This window comes from Saccoglossus kowalevskii, chromosome 2 (assembly GCF_978046115.1).
Source record: "Saccoglossus kowalevskii chromosome 2, keSacKowa6.1, whole genome shotgun sequence".
Lineage (NCBI taxonomy): Eukaryota > Metazoa > Hemichordata > Enteropneusta > Harrimaniidae > Saccoglossus > Saccoglossus kowalevskii.
Window position 1 is genome coordinate 21165532 of NC_140642.1, and position 13791 is coordinate 21179322.

Consider the following 13791-nt stretch of genomic DNA (forward strand, 5'->3'; position numbering starts at 1 on the left):
CAACAGTTCATTAGACAACAATTATGATTTTGTTGTATATATGTACATTTTGAGATCCTGTCGCCCATCTTGTGTTTTGTTCAAGTTGTTAGTAATGTTTTACATGACATGATGTAATACTGGTCCACCCTTAAATTGGCTACGTAATTAAACGAGGCATGACCCCGTAGGTCTAAGGTCTATATCTAATGTGATTAGAATCCAGTGTAAATATGGGCTTTCATTATTATTTGTTTAATTGTCATATTTCGTTTGGTTTTTACTTATTAAGTAATATGTTTTTATATATATACCACGATATGAAATATTCAGTTGGACAAATAGCAAATATCTAATAAAAACAAAGGGCATGGCATTTATAAAATTTGAATCATGATTCAATTAAAAAATATATACATATATAGAGAGCCTATTCTCACGTCAGAGTTTAATCGAATTGGTCTACACCATTCTAAACTACGTGACGTCATTCACAGTATAATGAATCATTTGTCATATTATTGTATGCCACTGAAATGTACACTATAGCGGACTGGTTATGGCTGAATCAGCACATTTCACACTTTAGTTAATCCAACAGATGACGGCACGCTATATACGACTGTTTCAAATCACCGTGTAACACATGGTGAAAAGGGCAGTAACAATCGTCACTAATATTAAATATATTACAATGACGTCCGGTTTTTATTCGCTCGCATCATGTGAGAAACTCAGGATTTCAATCACAAATGGTCATACCACCACGCTGTCATGGTGTATTACATTTCTAAGCTCTGTTCGGAATGGTGTCACACTACTCCGTCTGAGTTCGTTGGTGGTATGTTATACCGGGGGGGGCATGGCAACGGGAATTTCTGCTTACACAGCGCTTCGTTCGACCACGTGTTTCATGAACTGCCACGGTGGACCTGCGGGTTCATGATGTGTTTGTTGACAATCAGCCAAATTCAATTATCATTATCGTATATGGAATTTATGTATTCCATCCTAATTAATCATTTAGTTTAACTATTTACTCAAATAATGTATGATTCCCTTGCTCCTTTTTCTCTTCGTCGTGAGACCTGGTGGCAGTGTGCAAAGTATTGATAAATTGCGTCGCACTGATTCTAATGTATAACAAACATATGTCTTGCAAGGGGAATTGCGAGGACGAAGTTGAATGAACTGAAAGGCCATACAACATAAACCCCCCAATAACAAATTGAAGTTTTGTCGTATATATGGGACAATTTATATATAGCTATTTCTCTCTCGTCTGGGATATGTCACGGTTTTCACTCAGTATATATGACACCTTACATTCCCCCAGATGGAAATATAGTAAATAATGACTATCTCCAGATAATGTTAATAAAATAAAATCAGAATTGATATACTTTCTAGGCCAGTATAACGATCAGGTAAATCACGTGGTGTAATCAGTGAAAGCATGTGATATTTATTGAAATCATGTAAATACATGTTGCTGTTATTATTAATCCCACGTCTTCTCTCGCTGTCACACTGCTCGACATCTGTTACTCAGTGCGTTGACATATGATTCTGCAGTGGCTTACATTATGCATTATAGACCCTAGACAGATACTAGGGTTCATGCTTACATTGAACGTGTTTATACGGGGTAGACAGAATAACAGGGATGCGAGGATTACCGACGGAGTGGTATTCAAAGATAACGCAGATTAAAGGGCGGTGGTCGTCGTGTCGCGCCCTGTTCGATATGGTACTCATAGCGACGTATACAACGCGTGCAAAATACATTGTTTCCATGAAATTCAAACAAGCACTGCGCGACGACCACCACAATATGTGGGTCAATGTGACAGTGACTGGGGTTGTAACGAGCCTACGAGGGTATAGATTTCCCTCCCTGTATTAAATGGTAAATACCACCTTTGTCAGAATAACCTGATAACATACAAAGCAGATGGAATTCAAGTTGTATTGCTCACGTTTCAATAGTGATGAGAGCGCCTCAATTCATATACGATGCTTGTGTTGAGTCCTTTGCATATTTATGCGATATATTCGTGTATTTGTTCGTTTCATAGATATCATGAAGTTGCATACTAGTATATGTTTATTGTATTACGATTGTTTTCGCAACAACCTAAAATAAATAAAAACGTCGTGATCAGTTGGGGCTTGATGCAATTCACTATGGTACACATTGACCTCCACATTACAAAAATATTAAAATTTATGTAGAGGTAAATAACCAAAGATTAAAATTTGCATAATGTCATAAACACCACATAAATTACAGTTACCGATAAGTGTCGTGTTACATAATAGCATGGGGATATATGATACCAGTAATTTGAAAATGGGCGGTAGGCAAAGAAAAAGACAAATATAAGTTTTGTATTTATTCTTTATTTAAAATTCATTTATAAGGTATTTCAACTCTCTGTGCAAAAGCACAGATGGATATACGAGCCAAGAGAATAAACACGTACTCATAGGGTACAGAATAAATTGTGTAATTTACCTTACACAATACTATCTACCGAATATCCAATGTAGTAACACGTTTATACGACTCTAGCTAAGATCGACCAAGAATGACTTTAAGTAAAACGAATAATTTCGTTTACACACACGAAATCGTCTCAATAAATTGTAATTGAATATTTGTTAAATTAAAAATAAATCACGAGAATTATTTTTGTAAAAGGTGACAAAATTATGCAACATACACTCAGAGTTATAAAATCAGGGTATTCGGTCAAGGAATCATTTGCCAGCGCTATACGTTCTGTCCTATTACTGTTAACGAAACAGCAACATAGCCAACAGTATTTCAATATAGCTCGCTGTTTTGCTTACAAAGAACAATATCATTTCATCTATCAACATAGTTATTCTGTTTGCACAATTATATTGCAATGCTACCGGTTGGGTAGTAACCCTAGTTCCGAGCATTGCTAAAAACAAAATTTTACAATATTTTTCTTTAAATAATGTTTAACTAAAGTATGACATATAAAGCTATGTAAACATGTAAATGAAAAAAATTAACAAGCAATGAATTGTGACCTCTGACCTTAACAGGCGATTCCATTATAGCGAAATCAAAACGCACCTGTTCATCACGATATCTGACAATTATTGCAAACACAATATATAAATCTGTGTTTTGGACTTGACACGTGACAGTAAACCACGTGGTAAAATTGATGATAGACAAAGAACTATGACGTATGACCAGATCATAATGTAGTCGACTGAGACAGTGGTACACATACAACACAATGAAAAATACAAAAATATAACCGAATAAAATAAACTTGAATACTGGTTCATGTGGTGTGTTTTTTTTAAATACCATAGACATATTATTGAACAAGGAATACAGTCTAAATATACCACGCTTATGCACATACTGGTAAATGGATCAATTAGCAATGATTTAATCAAATATCATAGATTAATATAATCAAACTCTTGCACAAATATACTTAATCCTGAGACTCCGCCTTGTTTGCGAGCACAAATGAGCAATTTGAAATCATGATTTCACAAAAGGGCAATATATATATTAGTAAAAATGTTATCGGCCCACTAAAACTTTGAAAGACTAAATATACGAATATAATATTATACTTATTTGAGTTAACGCCACCCTGAGTTATAAAATGAGGTGATAAAGACTTCCAGTGTGGGTGACGAGTTCTCTCATTCTCCCGCAGCTAGACCAGTATTTCTATATTTTCAAAATAGCCCCCCACGGTTACCGAGTCACGGGGCGTTTATCTGAGCTCTCATCTGCACCGAAGGCCGAGTCTTTGGTGGAAACAATCAGACGTATTATCCCAAGCAACAGGAATTATTACAAGGCGCACTTATGTAATATATTTAATGGCAGTCATTTTGTTTTCAGATATAAAGATAATTTTCCCCCGTAGTCTGTGCTACACAAATATATTAAGTGACCTTTGGCTTGAGAAAGAGTTTTTTTTTAATAAATCAACAGCGCATCACAAACAACTGATTGCGCGGATGCACATGGTTGTTTTTGATTTTTTTTTAATAATAAACAAAGAAAATAACGAACATGAGATGTACATGTTCATATAGTGGTGACGTGAGCTTCTATCAAGTACATTTCGCCGGAGTCGTCGGTGAGCATGGACACATCGGTAGAGCTCGTTGTCACGGCCAAGGATTTGGGGTTCCAGTGTTTCCGCTTCTGAACAAAAGGAATAATTATAAGCAGGACAGCACCCAGGGCGCAAAGACCGCCTCCTATGTAGAACGCCAATGTGAAACTCCTTGTCAGATCATAGGTTGTACCTAGGTCGATAAAAACGATTTAATAGTTGGATGAATGCAATACTTGGCACAATATAACAGCTAAAATAATATGTAACAATTGATAAAGTCCATTAGTCTACTTTCCAAATCTAGCTGTTTGTCTGGACTAGGCAGATTAAAGACTAGGACTTACCTGCTATTGATGGACCGACCATGATTCCGAATCCAGCGGCTACCAGAGTTACTGTCCACGCTTCTGCTAAAAGTTCCATGCCGAATATATCCATACAGGCTTTAAATAACATGGAGTTTACAATGCCCATAACCAACCCGAACCCTGGAGTATAAAAATGCAAATGTAGTTGGGTAAATTTGTATATGGTTATAGGGGAGAGGATCTTGGACATGATTGTAAATGGCCGCTATCCATATTTGTTGGAAGAGAAAGTGGTAACTCAGAATAATGACTTACCTGATGCGAAAATTACCATTCCAACGAAAGACGAAATGAAGAGCAAGCTAAAGATGCCGAGCGCCATCACCGCCGTTGAGAGAGGATATATGTAGACCACGTGAAACGGCAGTCGATCTCCGAATAAGGCAGAACCAGTACGACCAATCAAATCGGTTATTCCCATTGCAGTAAGTACCAATGCACCACGTGACTCGGGAATTCCAATAGTTGTCATAAATTTTACCTGTGAATGTAATATAAACAAATTAGTTTCTGCCGAATAGGGCCTTGTTTAGGAGTCTAAAATGTCTGCATATATTAGGTCTATTGTTGAAAATTGCCTTTTTCAATTCTAAAACCCGTTTCTTGATCTTGACTGAAAATATACAAAACACGTCACGTCTGCTAGAAAGGTGAAAATCATAGCACAACATTTATACTAAATGTAAAGAACCATAGTCTGCCAAGGATGTACATTTATTGTATCCCCCCCCCAAAAAAAAAGGTATGTCGCATTTCGCATTTTGAGCTATATGGAGAGAGCTAAGAATCTTGAGGTTCTGGTGGCACACCGATACCAATTTTCCATGCTAGTACCTTTCCAGGGGACCGACAAAATGAAGGAATCCATTAAAGGGCGGTGGTCGTCGCGCAGCGCATGTTCGAATTTCACGTAAACAAACAATGTATTTTACACGCGTTGTGTACGTCGCTATAAGTCCATATACAACAGGACGCGGCGCGACGACCGCCACCCTTTAATGTTGAAGATTGGTCGTGTTGATGCAGTTGTTGATGAGCCCGGAGATATACTCCTCGGTCACCTAGAGACCAAACGAAACACTAATATAGACGTCAGCAACGATGAACTCTTGACCGTTTAAGGTAGATTTGCCGAGCAAGAGCAATATATAAACTCTTTCAACATGCTTGAGTGACAACAGCAAGTATGGCGTGATCGAAGTTACGCTTTAATTGCACCAATCAAGCAAAGAATCAGCACTGTCATGAAGTTCAAGACATGACGGAGGTGAAGTTTAATCAGAGATGGGAAGGGATCTAGTTTTTAACCGAAAATTGTACACATCTATGAACTCTAACGTCAAAAATATGTGCTGAGTGTACTTTGGATTATTGGTATGAGTCAAGTACTTCGCGTCTATCTAAAAAAATACTAGTTGATGAAAAACAATGGTACCGAACGAACATCTACGTACGTTGCTATGGGATCTAATAGAATGTCATCCTTAAAATCCCCCCTATCTCCCGCCGACTGTCTGACTAAACATAAACTATCTGTATGAAATGTAGGCGTAAAGAAATCAATCTTTAAAACAATTTATTTTTCACTGGAATTTAATTTTATTGTTTTGAGCTATTTCATTCGGGTTTAAGTTCATGAACTTGGCAAGGAAACAATGAGTTTCACACACGTGGAATTTATTTTAATTTTTACTCATCATTGAAATTAGTGAAATATAAACCAGTACATTAGTGTTGTTCTGATTTAGTAGCCTTCGGGATTTAGGTGCACCAACTGATAATTAAAACGGAAAAGGGGTGTGTAATCATGATCATTACTGCTAAAATTCAACTTGCATACAGTCTTTTGTTTGTTTATTGGTGGTTTATGGTGAAACTGGCCGGGTTGCCGCGAAAGCAGGGTGAGCGCGAAGTCTTGTTTGTTTCGTGATAACCGGGCTTTCGAAATTTATACACTCATATAATATTTATTATTTTATTGAAAAAACAAACAAACAAGAGACTGTAATGCAAGTCTACTAAAACAGTTCCCGTTTAAAGGTCGTTCGACAATCGTCGAGAGGTCTACCTGGGGTACATATACACCAAGTATCAAAGCAATACGAATTGAAGTTTTCAAGAAAGAAGTCTAAAAAGTAAAAAAGTTGACACGGAAGACGGACGACACCGGACAAAGTCAACAGCGGAGCTAAAAATGGAGACAAAATGGTGTGAACGGTGTTTTGCTAGAAGTCTAATCTCACAGAAAACGTACGTATCAGATCAACATTACTGAGAGAAATAGTTAACAATGTACAATATTATCGGGCTTTAAACGATATCAGTACAGCAGATACTTCAATATGTCACAGTGATATATTTATCCTAGTGAGAATCATGAAAAACAATGGTCATACTTTTGTACGTTGGCCGAAACGTCACAAACACCTGGTGTATTCCAACCAACGCAGAGGGTTGCTGTAATACTATCTGCTAGATTGTAACAGACAAGTACAGTCGCATGTTACATCCGTCAACTTACCATATTTATAAAAGGAAATATCAGTGATAAGTTCAAAAGTACGTTTCCAATAAACCAAAGTATAATTCCCGGGGCTTGAAAAGTCTTCTTGAATGTCTTCAAATAAACAAGTACTGTCTGCTTCTGTTCAGTCCTTGAAGCATGTTCAGCTTGCTTTTTCCTTTCGAGATTCGCCTCGACACTTTTCCAGTGCCTCTCGACAGGCGCGGGAGCGAATGTTACCACACACGATATTCCGATGACGAACATAAGTCCACTGAGTATACGGAAAGTATTCCGCCATCCTACGGATTCGCACAGAGCTTCGACACTGGGATTTAAAGCTAATGACCCTAAATAACAAAAGAAATAAAAAACATGCTTTGGTCATGTTGTCTCATTGGTAAAATATATATACTAACCATGAAGCTGGTCATGAGGGTTTAATTTTCATGATTGGAAAAGTATAAACATCGTATTTTTTACTCCGTGCATTTTGAAACGTAGCCATTGTAATTCACTTCTGCTTGTACATGTATTTTATTCTAAAATAGTATGGTATGGCAGGTAATGCTTTCTAACTAGCGCTACCCTTTTTTCCAACTTTGAGTTTTGTTTGAATATAATCGTTTGTTATCACAAGCTCATGTGCTATTGTAGAATAAACATACGGTATTCATTCGATTAAATAATAAAAATAAAAGCGAACTCCAATTTTGAATTACCAAACGTAAAGGTAAATCCGAGGCACTAGCCTGATTTATTATTTCATTGAACGAACTTGAATGCTACTGCATTTACTGCCGGAAAAAAAAACGTTTATTCGACGACAGGTCATAGCCTATTATTTTGACCAAGCCACGAGTCAAACAAATGGATTTTAAAGTTTTTAATATTGCAGTATGTGTTTTACGAAAATCATTGTAAATGTGTGATCCAAATTAAGAATTATACTCACCAACACTCCAACCCAATGTAGCAAAACAGGTCGCCCTTGCACTGTTTTTCCTAGGGAAGTATTGACCTATTAAGTTCAACGAGGCATTGTCCACGAAGTTAGCGCCAACTCCGAAAAGTATACTATACGTCAAGAAAAGCATCCTCGGATGCGGCACGAAAGAAGACCCTAGTAGACCGACAGACACGAAAAACACGCCGATAAAGGACACCTTTCTGTGTCCAAATCGTTTAAAAAGTCCCGTAGATATAGGTGAGGCGAAGAAGAACATTCCAAATGCCATGGAACCGATCCATCCTACAGAGAGAACAACGAGGTAATTAATGTACACAAATTAGAAGGCACCATGGCATTTCTAGCACGACATGGACATCTCCCAGTGAACAAGTTTGACATAACTCTATACACACTGCCAAGTTTATTTTTATTTTACTATTGGTTAGTATACTGGGAACATCGATGTAAACTAAACCAATCCACATACGTATGTGATACTGTGATCCAAGCTGCCTGGATCTTACGAACAGCTCGACAACAAAAGCAGGAAATATCATACATAATGTTAACAAAACGCCCACTTTCTAAGCAGAAGATGGCGTGACTTCAAATTTATGCAAAGTGGCGTAAAGAAAGCGTATGACATGGAGTGGTGATATCCATTAACAAAGCGACCCACTTGTTCACACAGTATACGTGTTGCCAGTATTTCAAAGGTCTCATCGTGATTAATCAAAAGAATGCATGTGGATGACTCCAGACTCGACATGTCCGAACTCCGTTCATAAAGCGTAAGGCGTGATTCTATTTAAATTTATTGGACGATGCGAACAAGGCTGACACAGTGATAGTACCTCTGTAACACATATTTCAGTGACGTATAGACAGTGTCGTGAACGGCTGTATAATATGGTAGTGGTGTAGTATTTCTCGTGTAGTGTAGTGTAGTGTAGTGTAGTGTAGTGTAGTGTAGTGTAGTGTAGTGTAGTGTAGTGTAGTGTAGTGTAGTGTAGTGTAGTGTAGTGTAGTGTAGTGTAGTGCAGTGTAGCATAGCATAGCGCAGTGCAGTGCAGTGTAGCGTAGTGTAGTGTAGTGTAGTGTAGTGTAGTGTAGTGTAGTGTAGTGTAGTGTAGTGTAGTGTAGTGTAGTGTAGTGTAGTGTAGTCACAGTCAGCTGGCGCACAAGTGATAAGACAATAAATGCGATATTTACTAGATGGCGGCCCATATAGTAAATATCGCAACTATTTTATCATTTGTGCGCCAGCTGACTGTTAGTGTAGTGTAGTGTAGAGTAGTGTAGTGATATTGCCGTCACGTGATATTTGGCGTGAGTAGCTTATGGTAAACAAACTGATTTCCAGGTAATTTTGTTATTTACATTTTACGGACGTACTCATAGTCCCCCCCCCCACAATACTCAGTCTTAACCTCGGACCATTTATAGTGAGTTTTAATCGGGGGGAGGGTAAGTCAAAGAAATGCGTGTCAAGGAATATGTTACGTAATTACTATAGCCCTCTTACTCAGTGAATAAATAAAACTGAATCCATTTCTGTGTGAACAATGTCGTACGTGTACAATTGGTAACGATCCTGTGTGAATAACAGCAACACGTTTCAATTAAGTCCGTTACAACTTGTCTGAAGAAAGACAATAAACGCCTCATTTAGGGGAGATTTACAAACCAGGTTTCTATAGGTCGACACTTGTGGAAGTGACCTACGTTTTAAATAACAATGCGATGAATTGCAATTAAACCGTTAACGAAGATAATTCAATTTCCATGTTATCTACCCAATTCGGTATAGCGCAATTCGCCATTGTAATATAGCTACAAACAAGGTTATAACCTAGCTATAAACCGTGTTTCCAAAGTATGGAAGGAATGTCGAGAAGAGAAACGATTGGCAATTAACTGTTTCTATATGGATCCAATAAAAGAGTACCAGTAGCGACACCATGCCTTAAAATTACGACCATGGCCGTCGATTTGAGTATGCTGCCTTACGTTTGTAAAGAGGAAATATTATAGTATTACTACATCCCTCGAACGAAGTCATAAGGGAGAAAGAATCAGAACATTCCCAGGGCCCAGTTTAATCCTACATTACAACGTTATCCATCTTTATTACTAAAAAAAAATTATAATATTAAAATTATATAGCACACCCAACGTATTACTTCCGGTAATTGTATTGTAATCGACACAGTGATTCACGTGACTCCCTCCGCGTAATCAACACGATACGTCCTCTTTGAGGTCAGGGTTACGAGATGTGAAATGAAAGTCAATTTCGACTTCAAGTGAACAGTTTCTAATTCCGAGTCGTTACATTTCATAATCAACAAATTTCCCTTTCTTTCTTTATTTATTTTTTTCTTTTATTTATGTTTTTGTTTAACTATTTATCCCGAGGGAGCACCTCATATTTGTTTACGAGGAAGGGCATTTAAAAATTCTGTAACACCCCTCTTTTCCTTGCAAGTTTAAAACAGCAAAAATAATATTCCGTGAAAACGCATCATTATTCCTCAAATTCCGCATGCAACTGCGAAAATAAATTACACACAATACAGTGAAATGCATTGTATTTTCAATAACAACTTTGAAAAATACCAGTACAGTGTATAACTAACGCATTGGTTTATTATATCAGCATACCATTGCGTATTTACAGCACACAAATTGTTTACGTTCCATGTCATATGAAATAATCAGTACTAGTATTTAAGAGCCGTCGTACGTTCGTCGCGTCGCATCCTCTTGTAAAAATACTAATATTCCTACTAGTACAGATTATTCTAATATTGACCTAAAAACGTAAAGGTCGCCTGTGCATGGTCGCTCGCAGTGTTGAAGGGAGGTGGTCATCGCGCCGCGTCCTGATCGATATGGGACTAATAGCGACGTATACAACGCGTGTAAAATACATTGTTTATTTACATGAGAATCGAACACGCGCCGCGTGACGACCACCGCCCTTTGACAATGTAGGCATGTATATTACATGTATTTATTTTTAAGGATTCAATATCGCATACATATTCAAACAATAACAGAGTTCGTCCTAAAGCTAACAGTTCATTTACCTAGCTACAATCCCAAGAAGGGACGTGATAAGACAACTTTTGTCAGACGCGGAAGAAAATGTGAAAACGAACATATTAGTTTCCACGCGTTATATGAGTCGCATGAGACCATGTCGAACCCAATACGTCACAACGATTGTTTTATGCCGGGAATATTTTGATATTTTTGTATATAATATTTATGCATGTACGACACATATCTGTACACGTACTAAATATATACTCGCATCGTATACATTGCATCAGACTCAACGTGCATGATGAAATCGAAATTTAAATAATGAAAGGCTTAACAATGAAAATAAATCGCTCCAACGTCGAGAAAATATGGCGTGTCCATAAGTTCATAAACACTTCACCTCAAGCCATGAGCTAACTTTATGGTCAGATCACTAGTGGCCTGATGTTAACAATAGTTTAGTAAGCATATATTTACATGGCAACACGTCTCCAGCACTGTTAATCGAAAGTTGCATCATCTCGTGGGAGTTACCCTAATTCCATTCAATGGTTCACTGTTTATTGTTTGACTGACTGAATGAATGGGCGAGTGTTTTTTTAGACGTCTCGGCCAAAGCTCTCATACATTTGTTACTCGAGGTTAAGGGAGAACCATACTTGAACAAAGAAGAAACGAATCGGTACAAACCCAAGCACGGGGGTAAACTAATCTCGAGTTGTTCGTTTGTCTCCGTTTGAACTGAAATGCAACCCCTGGTCTTCCATTGCGCAATGACGATAAACTATTGCACAACTTTCAGCATCGGCGATATTTATATATTTATGGCTTCATGGTGTTTCCCTAAACTCGACGAGGTCATTCTAATTAAGACAACGCTCTGTAGTCGCTCATTTAATTCTCAATCACTCCCTTATCTAAATACGTGTGTGTTACATTTAAATCGTTCAAAGTAAAGTGCCGGGTCAAATAATATTATCTGCCGATAAAACGAGGACACGTCAATCAATAGATAAGGATACTTCGATGAAGCGCTGAGGCAGAATTTCAACTTGAATTTGGCATTACTTTTTCAATACTGACCTTGTGACTGGAAACAAAGACAAGTTAGTTTATTTAACAGAGATATCGAACTGTTAACGTTAACATAAACGTAACAGTTATAATAGTGATCGACGGTTAATTTTACAATTTGGGAAAAACAAACGAAGTGCTTACAATTGTGTAGATGCGAGGATCTAACTTTTCAGTAACTTTAACAGACCTTTAAATTTGCCCTTGAGTCTATTCATTATCGCGTTGCAAAGAAAAACAACAGTTTTTTTTTAGTCTTCGGAATATTCATAAAGGCAACAGCTGTTTTGTTTTTTTTTAGATTCACACACCCGACAATGTAGCCGACATTAAATTAATAACAGGGCCAGGGCGAAAACGTGACAAGCAAGCGTACTTTAGTCACAACATCAATTCTTTTTACCAGCATAGCACAATAAACACGTAAATACATTAACATACAATGCGATAGGCAAATTCAAATGACTGACCTGTTTCGAGATCGGTGATTTCGGGATATTCCCCTTGTAGTTTCACGAATATAATTCCAAATGCGCTAAGAATACCCGTAATCGGTATACAAACAACAAACGTAGTGAAAGCCACAACCCACCCCCAACGGTTTTTCACCAGCACCATGGTTCGCTCATTTGACTTTTGCCCGACGCGAAACTGTTGTTGCTGGTGCCCGTTGTCGGCTGCTATTAGCTGCGGCGTCCACAGTAAACGAACTGATCCTTTGACAATCAGCTGAAAGCCAGCTGACTCAACTGTTTAACATATTAAGTAGGTCATGTGACGTCGACTGCCCAACAAGGTCACTGCGGGGCGTTTCTTTGACGCTATTGAATGCCTGCGTATCAGGTGACTATTTCAAAAAGCGGATATTTAGGGGATTTACGGCATCAAACCACTAGTATTGCACAATTCTCGTCGTAAATGACATATGTCTCCGGGTTTTCCAAAACTTGAAACGACGCATGGGAGGCTGAAACAAACAAAAGAATAACGTCAGAGCATCGGAACTACCACGAGTTTGGTTTTAATTAGGGTAGACATGATAAAACAATGTAAATGCTGCACATTGTTCTCATTTTTACATTTGAACGTGAAAGAAAACTCGTCAAATGCAAAAAAAAAAAAAACAAACAAAAAAAAAAAAAAAAAAACATGCCTTAGAGATTCTTTGTTTGACGTCACTGTAAAATAATAAAAGCAAGGAGGGGGGGGCGATTTACAAAATAGAAGACACAGACTGAATTTTCTCAGTATTTATTTTTTTTTGAACAAAATATAAACTGTTGACGATTAGGGGTCAAACATTTGAAATAAGAGGGTGATGGTTGGAAGTGTGTGCGCAGTGCAATTCCTTTTCGCAGTGTCTAATCTGTACATTTTTATTTTTCTTCAGTTGAAATTGCCACCATTTTGTTCTCATAACACTTTGCATGATCAGAAATATTATTTTCTCCCGGTATAGTATACTGGCACCGTATACGTTGCATCAGACTTAGCATGCATGGTGAAATTAAGGGTTTAACAATGGAAATGCAGTAGTGCATTTCCGCTACTGAATCGCTTCAACGCCGAGCAAATATGAGTGGTATTGGGTCCCGGTATTGGGTCACCACCGTGGTTTGCTGCAGTTTAGCAGCTCTTATTGGCCGCTTAAGCTATTTTGATATTACGTTGCGGCCGCAACGTATACCACGACTAAGAGAACTGCATAAACTGCAGCAACACCGTGGTCAG

At 37.8% G+C, this 13791-nt stretch overlaps 1 protein-coding gene across 1 annotated transcript; it reads right to left on the minus strand.

Moving 5' to 3' along the window:
* Positions 1 to 4022: 4022 nt before the first annotated feature.
* On the minus strand, positions 4023 to 12766 carry LOC100377806 (monocarboxylate transporter 3-like). The gene is made up of 6 exons (XM_078005937.2): positions 12531 to 12766; positions 7939 to 8235; positions 7002 to 7333; positions 4736 to 4961; positions 4457 to 4600; positions 4023 to 4302 (listed from the first exon to the last, which is right to left on the minus strand). The coding sequence occupies exons 1-6, from the start codon at positions 12676 to 12678 to the stop codon at positions 4079 to 4081; spliced, it is 1371 nt and encodes a 456-aa protein (XP_077862063.2). The 5' UTR covers positions 12679 to 12766; the 3' UTR covers positions 4023 to 4078.
* Between the last annotated feature and the right edge of the window lie 1025 nt (positions 12767 to 13791).